Here is a 12191-nt window from a genome sequence, read left to right on the forward strand (position 1 = left end):
CAAAGTTTGGATGTTATTAAAACAGTGTCTCGAGATTTGGACAGTTCAGGCCTGGCCAATCAGGCCTAGGGGGAGGTTTCTGACTGACCAATCTGGGTAACCTCTGAAAAGTCTATATAAGTTGGAATCAAAATAATAAAGCTCTTTTTTCTATGCCATGAGAATCCGGGTCTTTTTCTCTGCTAGCGGCTCAACAGCGACAGGCAGGTGCGTCCCCGGCTGAAGACACTCTGGGAATGGGAAATATGAAAACCACTATGGGCCTGATTTTACTCCCCTCCCCTCCCCTCCCCTCCCCTCTCCTCCCCTCCCCTCCCCAATCCAAAACAAGGCCACGAAACCCTCTTGAGCCATTGCCATATTTTACACAGACAAAACAGAGCCACAGTGAAGGTGTGACTTGTGGCTCCCTGCCCCATGGGACAGGATCTGTGCAGCCCCATATGCTGAGCAGCCATTCTGGCAGGGACATGGTGGGTTTGCAGTCTGTCTCAGAAGAAATAGAGCTCCTTCATGAAAGGATCCTGGTGTCCGGTGCTGTTCATGTTTTGGCCCTTGGGGAGGTCTCTGTGGTGCTGTCTTCTGCCTTTGGCCTTAGTGTGCTTGGCTCAGCCTGCCAGAATTTGATAAAGTGTGTGCTTGTGAGCAGAGCTGAAATACAGTTGTCTCTATTCAGCTCCCATCTTCAGAGCCAACTGCCAGCCAGGGATGGAGTTCACATGTTAGGAGACAGCAACTGCTTGGGAAAGGGGACTCCGAGTTGTCTGGGGGATTAGGGACACTTCAAAGGACATTGAAGGGGCCCTGAGGCTGGCAGCAAGTGGAGGGAGCAAGCTGAGAACAACAGAGTGCAGAGAAGTCCAAATAACTGGGAACAGAAGAACATGAAGACGTTTAAGAAACTGGGAGTAAGTAAAGGATATCTCAGGGAGGGGAAGAGGAATCACACAGAGGGAAGAGAGAGAGGGAAGACAGCAAAACAGCAAGGGGTCAGGAGGAGGGTCAGCACATCCTGGTGCTGGTGTGGGGGTCACTGTGGCCAGTGAAGGGGTATGGCAGCAGTTCTCTGCACCTACCATAAATCTCAATGTCATCATAGATGTCAGTGTCCCTGCAAGGACAAAGATGGGGTGCTGTGGGCAGTCTCATCTCCCATGTCCCCACTGCCTCCCAACCCCAAGACAAGGGCCAGCTCCTGCTGCTCTATCTGTCCCATCTCTCCTGACATGTCTGTGGACTCTGGTGTCCATCTGCAGCCCCATTTTCCCCTCCCATTGTTGTGCTCTTCCTGCAGAGCTGGGACCATCAGGAGTGGGGTTAACATGACTCTGGTCCCTCTCAGTATGGTGGCCTCATCCCAGGCTGCTGGGAGCTGCAGACTCAGCCATGCAGTGTCTGGGCAGGTCCCACATGAGGGACCACAGCCTGGGGAGTGCTCTCAGTGCCCCAGTGACAGAACCTCTCCTGACTCCAGCAACGGCAGATTCCACCCCAGGGTAACCAGCTGACGTTTGGCTTATGGTCACTGCCTGAGCTGGGTAGTTTTGAGTTGTTAGCCATGACTAGTTTGGTGCTGGCCACTCACGGAGCAGTTGTTGCAGCTCATGGAGTAGAGAGGAAGGGGCTGGAAAAGGGTACTCACAGAGGCAGCATCACAGCCCGGGGCACGTAGCCATCTACAACAGAGTGAGGAAAACCAAAAACATGTCGGGATGTGCTGGGTACCAGGGCATCAGTGGGAATCACCCCAGCACCTGCCCCTGCCCAGGGATTAACAACACCTCATGTCCCCAGAGAGAGCTGGGACAAAGAGGAATCCAGCTCTGGGAAGTGGAGCTGGACCCTTGGGAGGAAGCTGTTCTAGGCAGTGTCAGGAAAGAGCCTGCCAGGCTGAATGGCAGCTGGCAGGGAAGAGCCTGATCCTTTTCTCACTGCCTGGGGAGTCTGCAACCCATTCCACCTGAGCATCCCTCAGTGCAGACACAGATTGTTGAGTTTGAGCCTAGGCAAAGCCTGGTGTGCTAGAGGGGTGGCCTGGAGGCTTCAAGGAATGCAAAGGCTTTTAGCACAGGGAAAGGACAAGCCCAGCTCACAGCAGAAATGCTGCTGTTGAGCAAAAGGAAGAGCAGGACATTCGTGCAGGGAAAAGTGGGAACCTTCTCAGGGTAGCAAGGTACCTGTCAGATTGATCTAACAGGAGGACAATGTCTGTCAGGAGGTGTTTGCATGAAGAAACTTTTTCCCAAAACTGTGCAGTGCTCCCTGCTGTCGGCAATCCCCACCCCCCTCCAGACTTACACCTCCTCTGGCTGTTCCGGCAGAGGATTTGCTCCTGATTTGTGAACTGAATGACATCAAGGATTTCTCCCCGTTTCAGTGGCAGGTTCTTCCCCCCACCCCTCTTCTCTGTTGCTGCAGGGTCTACCATCATCTGAGTCAGGACGTTGATGCTGCCTTCGAACTGAAACACAAACAGCAGTGCTCCAAGGAAGCTGAGTCAGGCAGGTCTGACTGCTCTCCCTCCTTGAAAAAAACCAGATTCCTCTCTAGCTAAATGGTCTGCATGACTGGTATGATCATGGGGAATGGGCAGGTGTGACCTGGGGGAACAAGGCGGGGTTGTGACTTGGGTATCCCTGGTCCCTGTGGAACACAGCTCCTTTCTGCCACTGCATCATGCCCTCCCCAGGAAGGGAGAAGGAGCTCAGAGGCAAAAGTGATCACTCGCTGCTGCTCACCTTGAATTTCTTCTGAAACTCCCTGTCCATCTTCTCTTCCTTCTTGCATTCCTTGAGTGTCATGGTCTTCATCTTCTGGGAGACCTGGGATTCTCTGCAGTCATTGAAAGCCATGGAAAGGTTCAGATGACCCCATGCTCTGCTACCTCCCATCTCCCATCCCCTGCTGGCTGCTGCCCCATCACATTTCCCTGCACCAGCTCTGGGGCTGTGGGGGCTCTCAGGCCTGGTGTACAGCCCTGCAGCCTGTGCTCTTCACCATGGACCTTCCTATCACAAGCCCAGCAGAGACCAATAAACACCAACTTTGTCAGAGCTGCAAGAAGCCCTGGCCATTTTGGGACCCTCAAAAAAAGAACCCTCATTACCTCTGTGCAGTGGCCAGCAAGGTAACCCTGCTACAGGCTCGGCCAGCATCTCCACCTGTAAAACCAAACCCCAGGAGAGGTGCTGCCATGAGGCTGCTGTGAGGTGTAAAGACCTGCCAAGAAAAGATACAAAGAGCAGCAAGAGCTTTCTCCTCCTGGGACCAAACCCTGAGTTTGTCCCCAGGTGTGGGGGGATGAGGGTTTCCTGTGCCCATTTACATGAGGAACCAACTGCCCTCCTGTGTGGGGCAGCAGTAGGCTTAGCTGTGGCCCTGCTGCTGCCCATGGCTCAGCAGGGCATCAAGGCTCTCGGAGCTGCAAACATCACCCCAAACAACATCAGAGCCCCTCCTGCACCCACCTCCTCTGGACTGGGGATACACTGGCGGCTGGGACACAGAAGGCAGCAGAAGGCCTGAGCTTCTCCTGGGCAGCCCTACAGGTTCAATGTCATCATATATCTCATCTGCATTCCTGTGATGAGGCAGACTGCAGTTAGGAAGTGCTGCTGCAATGATGGCGCTGGGGGCTGAGGGCAGAATCGGGACTGCCAGGAGGAGGATGGGCAACAAGCAGGTGGGTTGGCCATGTGCTGGCCCTGGCTCTGGGGCAGAGCAGGATACCAACTCTGTGCCCTGTGGCAGCAGCTCCACACACAGCTGGATGTGCATGGGCAGTGGGGTGCGATGGCAGCAGTGTGGTAACACAGCCCTGAGGGATGGTCATGCTTCACACTGAGAGCTGCTTGCACACCCTGGGCTCCAGCAGCAGGCAGGAAAACCCAAAGATCCTTTTGCTGTTCTCTCTCGTGCCCTTCCCAGTGGCTTGGCACAGCCTGGAAGCCATCTGGAAAAGCAGTGCTGCCTCAGTCCTTACCCCGTGCCACTCGGAGCATCCTGCAGCAGGAACCGTGTGGACGCTGATGCAGCACAGCCTGGTTTGAGGTGACCTGAGGCAAACAGCAGAACAAGAGGGAGCAGGGAGGGATTATTTAATATTTTCTCCTCAGCTCTATTACCCACTCTGAGGTCAGAGCCACTCTGGGCTGGATTTAGTGCAGGGGGAGGCAGGGAGGCAAAACTGACTGCACATCTTGATGGAGCAAGGAGTTTTTACTCCATATCTAGGGATTTTCTTCCAGCACACTGGTGCACAGCTCATCAGGTTCCTCACTGAGGGCCTTGAATATGTATTTTCCCATTTGTATATTTCTAATGTTACTTTCTTCCTGGGCAAATGATAGAAGGAGGAGGAAGAAGCCAAAACAAGTATCCTGAATATGGTGAAAACCCTAAATTTCAGATCTGTACCAGAGTCATGGCAAGTCCTGGATAACTCCATGTGCTCAGGAGCATCCTCAGCCAGAACACGCTGCTGCACCCCTTAGGACTGACAGCACAACCACAGCCCTGCTAACATGCTGTTCTTTGTATCACAAGCCTTGTCTCCAGCTTGGTCACCCTGACAAACGAAAAATGGGCATGAAGACCTGAGTACAATACCACATCTCTGCTAGTTTATGATACTAAGGAATACACAATCAGATACCTGGTCCTAAAAATCATAAGACTGCCCTAAAAATTAACACAAGTTATCAAATCAAGGAATTTGCTGTAATTCTAGATGTTGCAGCTTGCCTCAGGACCCATGAGACAAATAAATACTTGAAAAACTGCTGGTTTGTAGGGCACAGGGAGAGCAGATCCTTCCCTTCTTTACCAGGGCTGCTCAACCCTGAGCCAGGACCAGTCATGTGAGAATCTTCCAGCACAACAGCATGGCCAGCCCTGATAACACCTTTTAACTGTAACACAGACCAGCTTGAATTTTCAGCTCTCATAAGGAAAGGAAGTCTACTCTCACAGTCAGAGAAATTGAGCAAAAAATGGGATTTGAAACAGGTTTCATCACCTGGAGTGTGGATTAGCAGAACAGCAACTGTGAGAAACCACCACAGCAGCCTAGATGTAAAAGGCTCCTGTGCAGTGTGGCAGGGCAATGCCTAACTGGCGCCTCCTCTATTGCTCATGCTCATCACCCCCAGGCCTGCTCCTGTGCACCTCTGGGAAGAGTCTGGTCCCATTTTCTCCCTGTTAGCTAGCTGTGGGCAGTGAGATCTCCCCTTCCTCCCCCTCCTCCCAGATGAACAAGACTGGGTCTTAGCCTTTCTTTCTCCATGTGCTCCAGTCCCCAGACATCTTAGTGTCCTACACCAGGCTTACTCCAGTTTGGCAGCATCTCTAGTGTTACTTACTCCAACCTTACTTCCTACAAACACTCCAGAGCCTGAAACTTGTGCCCAGCCAGGGACAGGTCACTTTGTTTCTTCACCTGCTCTCCTCTCATGTTCATCCACATCCTATTGCCTATAAAAGCCACTTTGGTAATACCAGCCCCACCTCTCCATCAGCCCTGCCCTTCCATCTCCCAAGAGCTGCAGGCTCCAACTGGGGAGATTTTCCTTCCTGAATGAGCAGCATCCTGCCCCAAGGGACTTCCAGGTGCCTGGCCATACCCCACTGAGCACGCCTTGGTGGTTCTGTGGCAGGATGGACGAGTGTCCCAGGATGTGCAGCTGCTCTGAACTTTGCCAAATCCACAACAGAAGGTCGCTGGGGCTTGGCTGGCTTCACTCCCAGTGCCCTGACATGTGGCAAAGGCTTCCTTTGGGTCAGAGCTGGGTGCTCCATCCTTCGGGGTCTTCCCACAACAAGCAAGGGGGCTGCAACAGCTGTGCCTTTGTCAGGAACTGCTGGAACCCCCTTGTCTTTGGTGGGCGGCCGTGCCTGTTGGGCTGGTGTCCTCTGGGGAGGATCAGAGCCAGCTCCCACCTTGTTGTTGAACACATCTCCTCCTGGTTTTGCAGGCACTGGGTGGAGGTTGGCATCTTGAGCCATTCCCTTCTTCCGCCACACCATCCATGCTGGGGTCTCAGAGGCAGGATGAGGTGAACGCTGTCCCAAACTCTGACCCATACTGTGAGATGGAGAGACCCTGCTGCAGTCCACCCTCCTGCTCCGGGAGGGCTCTGGAGGAGGCTCACCCCTGGAGGCCATGGCAGGAGTCTGTCCTGGCTCTGGTCCATGGGAGGCTGCTGGGCGACTCTCTGGCCAGCCACCCACTTCATGAGGTTCTTTCCTATTCTCTTGGAACTTTGCCCGCAGGTGCCTCACTACAGCGTCTCTCCCCTCCAGATGTGTCTGCAACCATTAAGAAAACCAGTTCCAGTTAAAACACCATGGAGGAAAATGAGTCAAAATTCTCCCTGGGCAATGTGTTATTCCTCCAACATGGTCTCAAACTAAATCTTCTCCAAAAAACTAGGTCTTTGCTCAAAAAGGTCCTGAAACATGTCTGAGAAAACAACACTGGGCTGCACCAAACTGGGACCAGGTTCCCCCACCATGAGGGCATCCAGGAGGTGTTTCATGGAGTCTTTTGGTCTGATCCACCCTTTGTCCAGTACCAGGGACCATGAAGTCAGAGGGATTGGGTGTGTAGCAAAGCTCCTGAGGGCAGAATCTGAGATCCAGAGATTGCCCAGGGCTCGGATGGGAGCAACCTGCCTTGCCCTGGTCCTGTTTTCCATGATGGCGGAGACTACAGAGCCATTGGATCTCTCCCTGGAGGAAAAGCTGGGATGGCACTGCTGAGACCCATCCCACCAAAGCCTGTGTGCAGAAAAAATAAGGCCAAGAGGCAGCAGACTGCCCTACTTTTCTGACATGTGTCTTTCCTGTGTGGTTCACGCTGTTCACACACAAACTGGAACACATCTTCTCCAGTACAGAAATGCCTTCAGCTTCCTAAGCGATAAAAATTCACCTTTTTCTAGAACCTCCAGAGAAAGGCTGCCAGGAGGAGGCTGAACAGCTCTTGGAAGAAGACTGCCAGGTTGGAGGTATGGCACAAAGCTATGGGATGGGGCTACATTTTGCCTAAGCTTCTCAGATGGACCTTGTGAGAGGGGAGGGATCACCTTACCCTCCCCATCTTTCTCCCACCCCCTCATCCCCAGACCACAGTGTCCCTTTGCACCAGAGCTGGCTGCTTTGCTGGAGCTGTACACTTTGATTTTGGAGTTCTTCTGGGATTTCAGTTTGGGTTTCTGATTCCATAATTTTTATTTTCACAAGGGAAGGGCTGATATGGAGAGAAGCTGATGCACTGTTTTTAGACATAACTGATCAAATGTATATATATATAAACTTACAAAAGTGCAAGTTCCCCAGGCAGACACCCCTATTTTCCTGGTAAACTCTCAAATGCAGCACTCGGCATAACAGTGCTGAAGGAGTATGAATGTGCCATTTCCTGTATTCTGGCAGTGGGGCTTTCACTCAAACTAGTGGAAAAAAAGCAATGTTTTCCAGATTCCTAAACATGCTGTTGGGATTTTTGGCACCTGAATGATTTGGTGGTTTGTAACCATCAGTTTTGGGCCTGTTCCATGAACTGGGACTTGCCCAGAGCCCTTGGGTATTCAGCGCTGCCATCACTGTGATCAGTTCCAGGTTTTCCAACGCATTTTGTGCGGGTGGGGGCTCTCCTGGACTTGGTGGGTGTATGGCCTCCTCCTTTCACAGATGTTTATATCCAGCCCAAGTTCACCCTTCCACTGATCCCAGGAACTGGTCAGAAACCTTCCACTGATCCCAGGAACTGGTCAGAAACCTTCCACTGATCCCAGGAGCTGGTCAGAGACCTCTGAAACTCCATGCAGCTCAGATGTACAGGACTTTGCCCTTCAGGAGCAGCGAGGGTCTTGGCCAGATCCAGCCCTTCACAAGGATACCCCCAAAACCTTGCCAGCCAGATCTGGCTCTCAGTGTCCCATGCCCATGTCCACTACAGCCCAGGTCTGGTTCTTACTCACCATCTTCCGTCAGTGGATGCTATCCTGTGTGCTCACCTCCTTGCTAAAGACCACCCAAAGCATTCCGGACAAGCCGCTCTGAGGTCCCCCTCCCTTGAAACCAGAAGCTCTTTCTTAACAGCTGGTGAGGAGCTGTGTGCAACGCCAGGAAGTCACTGGTGCCTGATGGTGAAACAGCATAAGGAGGAGGAGAAAGAGGAGGAGGAGCAGCTCTTGGTGCACCACTAGTTTGGCTCTGCTTGCAGCCCATCAAGTCAGTCTAGCTGCCCATAACAGTCTCATCCAGAGAAGAGCTCAATTTTTGGGAAGTGACTGCAGGGTGCGAGGGGTGGGACCAAGAGGGTGGGCAATGTCCTCATCTGATGGTGGCCCAGGATTCCTCTGCAGGTCAGGTCCCAGAGCTGTACAGGACCTGCAGAGGGTGGAGGCAATTTTTGGGGCTCTCATGGCAAAACCAGCACAGCCCTGCACAGATGAACTCTGTGGTAGCACAGGAGGGCTGGGTGAGGGCTACAGCTTCCTGGAGTATCCATAACTGCAGGACATGTTCTGCTGAAGAGCCAAACTTCTCTGGGAAGGAAGGGGAAGCTCTGCACGGCAGGGTGCTGTGGTTGGGCCATCACAGTGTCTAACTGTGCTGGTATCATTGTTTATTGCCTCTGAGGCAGGACTGGTCTGAGAAGTGGAGTCAAGCCCTGGCAGGGGTGCTCTGGCCTGCCAGTGGGTGCTGACATCCCTGCTCCAGGGTGGCATGTCCCTGCAGCCCTTTGGGAAGGTGTCCCACCAGCAGTGCCTGTAGTGGCTCCTGCCTGCAGATGGTTTTAAGGGTAAGACACAGGTCAAGGACATGGGGAAAGCTGGGATGGGCACCTGTTGGCCAAGGGTGGTGGTCCTGAGGCTCCTGTGGAGGGTGGTGGGTGCCCAAGGCAGGCACTGGAGGGTTTGATCCCACCAGCTCGAGTTGGGATGGTGAGGGGGTGTTGGGATTTACCATACTGGACCCACAGGGAACTGACTGAGGCACAGGATGGGCGGACAGCAATGACAGCCATCTCCCCACCTGCCTCACTTCTCCTGCTGCTACCATGGGGAGGGCATGGCCCTGTCTTGTGTGTAGAGGAGGCCCAACAGCCGTGTTGGGGCACGAGGGATGGCAGGGAAGGACTGAAGGCCATCTTTGGAAAGGACAGGGATGCAGGTGTGCGGGCTGTGTTACGTGATATTGTGAAGGAGAAGATAAGGGGCCGTGTTTGGGGATGGGGTAAAGGGGAGGATGAGGGGCCGTGTTTGGGGAGGAGCTGAAGAGGAAAACCAGGCGCTGTACCCGGAGCCGCGGGTGCTCCGGGGCAGCGCTGAGAGTGCAGCCAGGCCCCGCCGTGCCCCGCCCGGCCCCGCGGCCCCGCGCAGGCGCAGCGCTTGGGCGGGATGGCGGCGGCGGCGGCCGTGCCGGGGCCGGGGCCGGGCCCGGGCCCGGGGCCGGGGCCGGGGCCGGGGCCGGGGCCGAGCCCTGGGCCGGCAGAGACGGTGGCGCCCGGGGAGGAGGCGGCGGGTGCGGGACTGCAGGGCCCGGGTCCGGCCCGCCTGGCCCGGCTGCCGCTGGCGCGGGTGAAGGCGCTGGTGAAGGCAGACCCGGACGTTACCCTGGCCAGCCAGGAGGCTGTGTTCGTGCTGGCGCGGGCCACGGTGAGGGGCGGCCCCCGGCGGGTTTTCGGGGCCAGAACGCTGCGGGATGCGGGGATGCTGTGCTCGGCCTTTCCCATGAGGTTCCTCCTTCTCTGGCGGGCGGCGGCAGCTCACGGCTCTCACAGCGAAGGACCCGCGGGGCGGCTGCGCCCGGCCCGAGCTGGGGAAGGGTCTGGAGCCCCAGGAGTGGCTGAGAGAGCTGGGGGAAGGGAGGGTGCTCAGCAAGGACCTTCTGGCTCTGCACAACTCCCTGACAGGAGGGTGCAGCCAGGGGGGATCTGTCGCTCCTCCCAAGTAACAAGGGACAGGACAAGAGGAAACGGCGTCAAGCTGCACCAGGGAAGGTTTAGGATACCGGGAAAATTCCTTCATGGAGAGGGTTGTCACAGGCTGCCCGGCGCAGTCGCCATCCCTAGAACTGTTCAAAAAGTATGTGGATGTGGCACTTGGGCACATGGGGTAGTGGTGAACATGGAAGTGGTGCTGGGTTGATGGTGGGGCACGATGATCTTAGAGGCATTTCTCCACGTGAAACGAGAGCAGACTGCTCTCTGTACTTTCACTGTACTTTCCACAGTGAACAGCACGGAGGAGTGTCTGCACTTGGCAAACAGTGTGGGGTTTGTGTCAGGGGAAGCTGCTGTGCAGGAATCTGGGGGGATTTAGTGCCCATGAGCTCCTTTGTTCTGTGGGAGGGCAGTCCTCTTACCCAGCTCTGCAGTAAGGTGGAAGTAGAAGAGAGCAGATAAACAGTGTCGTGTTGTGGAGCGGATCTCCCAGACATGTTCTGAGGAACCCACACTCCCAGCCCTCTACCTCATTGCCTGTCCTGTGCATCACCATTTCCTTTGCTATTTTCAGAGCTGTTTACTGAGAAGGGTTAATGTTAGAAGGAAGGTTCTGATTTAATCCTGAAGTCTTGTAGCACCTTTATTTTCCTCAATATATTCTCTCTCTCATCTCCTGTGTGAACCTGTCCTGTTTTACCTTGCAGGAGCTGTTTGTTGAAACCATAGCCAAAGATGCTTACGTGTATGCCCAGCAAGGAAAAAGAAAAACCCTGCAGAGAAAAGACCTGGGTATGGGAGCATGTTCTGTGCTGGCCTTAGCAAAGGGTTGCTGGGATGGGAGATTTTTCCACCTGTCTGGAGGTGCTGAAGCAATTATGGATTCTTCTCTTTCTTTCCCTGAAGATGGGAGAGAAAAACTTCTACCAAAGAGTGCACTAATAATTTCACACACCAGCTCCAAAACAAGTAAACCTCTTTGAAATTGGTTACTGTGCTGTAATGTAATTTCAAATGCTGCCATTTGAAATATGCAAATATGGACCCGATTTGTCTATGTTAATTGTTCTCAATTTGCTTTTCAGATAATGCCATTGAAGCTATTGATGAATTTGCTTTTTTGGAAGGTGAGTTTCTACTTGGTTTTAGTATTTTGTGTAATCATCTATTTGGGAGAGAATGAACTGAATTATTTGCAAAGCTCTCTGTTTCCACATCAGTAATTCTGAGTGTGGCTTGCTATGCCCCTCTGAGCCCTGGAATGGCTCAAGTGGACCCTGAAGCATGTGCAGAACTTTTTTGGCTAGATTTGGTTTTACTCATATATGATTTGCTTAAACTTTAAAGTTACTGCACTTTCTTTTGCCAGCTTGTAAACAAGTTTTATTTGTTCGCAGAACTGTGCTTCTAATTCCTGAGACTATAATGTGCTATAATGTGTTTTTTCATTTTCAGGTACTTTGGACTGAGCTGGACAGAGACCGAGCTCTCTGGAGAAGGAGACTGCAGAGGTGCTTTGAGATGGAAAACAGGATGTTGAGATTGCTGTATGATTGCTAGAATAGCAAGTATGATTGCTAGATTTAATACACTGAAATTGAGACATGGCAACCATGATATTTTGTATAAAGTTGAAGTTGTTGTAAGTTCTTTATTTAAAATGCATATTTTTTCATAACTATTTTGTATGTCACTTCCCCATGCACTGTGGCTGCAGTGCAGCCTGCTCTCTGCTCTGGCCAGGTTACACAGCAGTCACTCCCAGCAGCAGTCTTGGCCCCTTTGGGTACTCTGCAGCACCACAGAGCTGTGAACAGAGCTTGACTCAGGTGCCCAGGCACAAGGAATTTTTTTAATGGAAGTATGGGTTTTGTTATATATGTTTGTCTCTTAACACAATTAAATTTTTTTGGTTGTTGTTGTTGAGCAGCTGTGCTGATTTCTGCTCTGGGCTGGGCTAGAGGGGATGGAGTTCCTGTAGCTTGGTGATAAATGGTGTGGTTTTGATAGGATGCCTTTTCGTAGCATTTTGGTTTTGCTAATTGTTTCCTCAAGGCATCCATCCCAGAGAAGCCCAGCCGCCCTCCAGGAACTGGGGATGAGCTCCAGGGGAACTTGGCTTGTTCGGAGGGCTCTGTACCTTCCATAAGTGTATGTGATTGTTGCACTTGTAAGTAATTGTAGCAAAAAAACCCCAGCCAAACCCCCTGAACCTTATTTTGAATGCCAGAGGAGTGTC

At 52.8% G+C, this 12191-nt stretch overlaps 2 protein-coding genes across 7 annotated transcripts; one reads left to right on the forward strand and one right to left on the reverse strand.

Moving 5' to 3' along the window:
• Positions 1 to 345: 345 nt before the first annotated feature.
• On the reverse strand, positions 346 to 9302 carry PRAM1 (PML-RARA regulated adaptor molecule 1). 6 transcript variants are annotated; one of them, XM_085040883.1, is made up of 10 exons: positions 7983 to 9302; positions 5622 to 6306; positions 3983 to 4055; positions 3468 to 3580; positions 3107 to 3161; positions 2739 to 2832; positions 2299 to 2461; positions 1643 to 1676; positions 1077 to 1111; positions 346 to 613 (listed from the first exon to the last, which is right to left on the reverse strand). In XM_085040883.1, exons 1-10 carry the CDS (start codon positions 7983 to 7985, stop codon positions 609 to 611), a joined length of 1260 nt encoding a protein of 419 aa, XP_084897009.1. In that variant the 5' UTR covers positions 7986 to 9302; the 3' UTR covers positions 346 to 608. The 6 variants fall into 6 exon arrangements, 4 of the variants coding, with proteins under 4 accessions (XP_084897009.1, XP_084897006.1, XP_084897008.1 ...); XM_085040880.1 differs by having other exon boundaries at positions 346 to 868; XR_014846305.1 differs by having other exon boundaries at positions 1643 to 2461.
• Positions 9303 to 9392: 90 nt separating this feature from the next.
• POLE4 (DNA polymerase epsilon 4, accessory subunit) lies at positions 9393 to 11874 on the forward strand. The gene is made up of 4 exons (XM_085040884.1): positions 9393 to 9665; positions 10660 to 10744; positions 11038 to 11079; positions 11408 to 11874. Exons 1-4 carry the CDS (start codon positions 9408 to 9410, stop codon positions 11419 to 11421), a joined length of 399 nt encoding a protein of 132 aa, XP_084897010.1. The 5' UTR covers positions 9393 to 9407; the 3' UTR covers positions 11422 to 11874.
• Positions 11875 to 12191: the final 317 nt, after the last annotated feature.

This window comes from Lichenostomus cassidix, chromosome 28 (assembly GCF_008360975.1).
Source record: "Lichenostomus cassidix isolate B80296 chromosome 28, HeHo_3.0, whole genome shotgun sequence".
Taxonomy (NCBI): Eukaryota; Metazoa; Chordata; class Aves; order Passeriformes; family Meliphagidae; genus Lichenostomus; species Lichenostomus cassidix.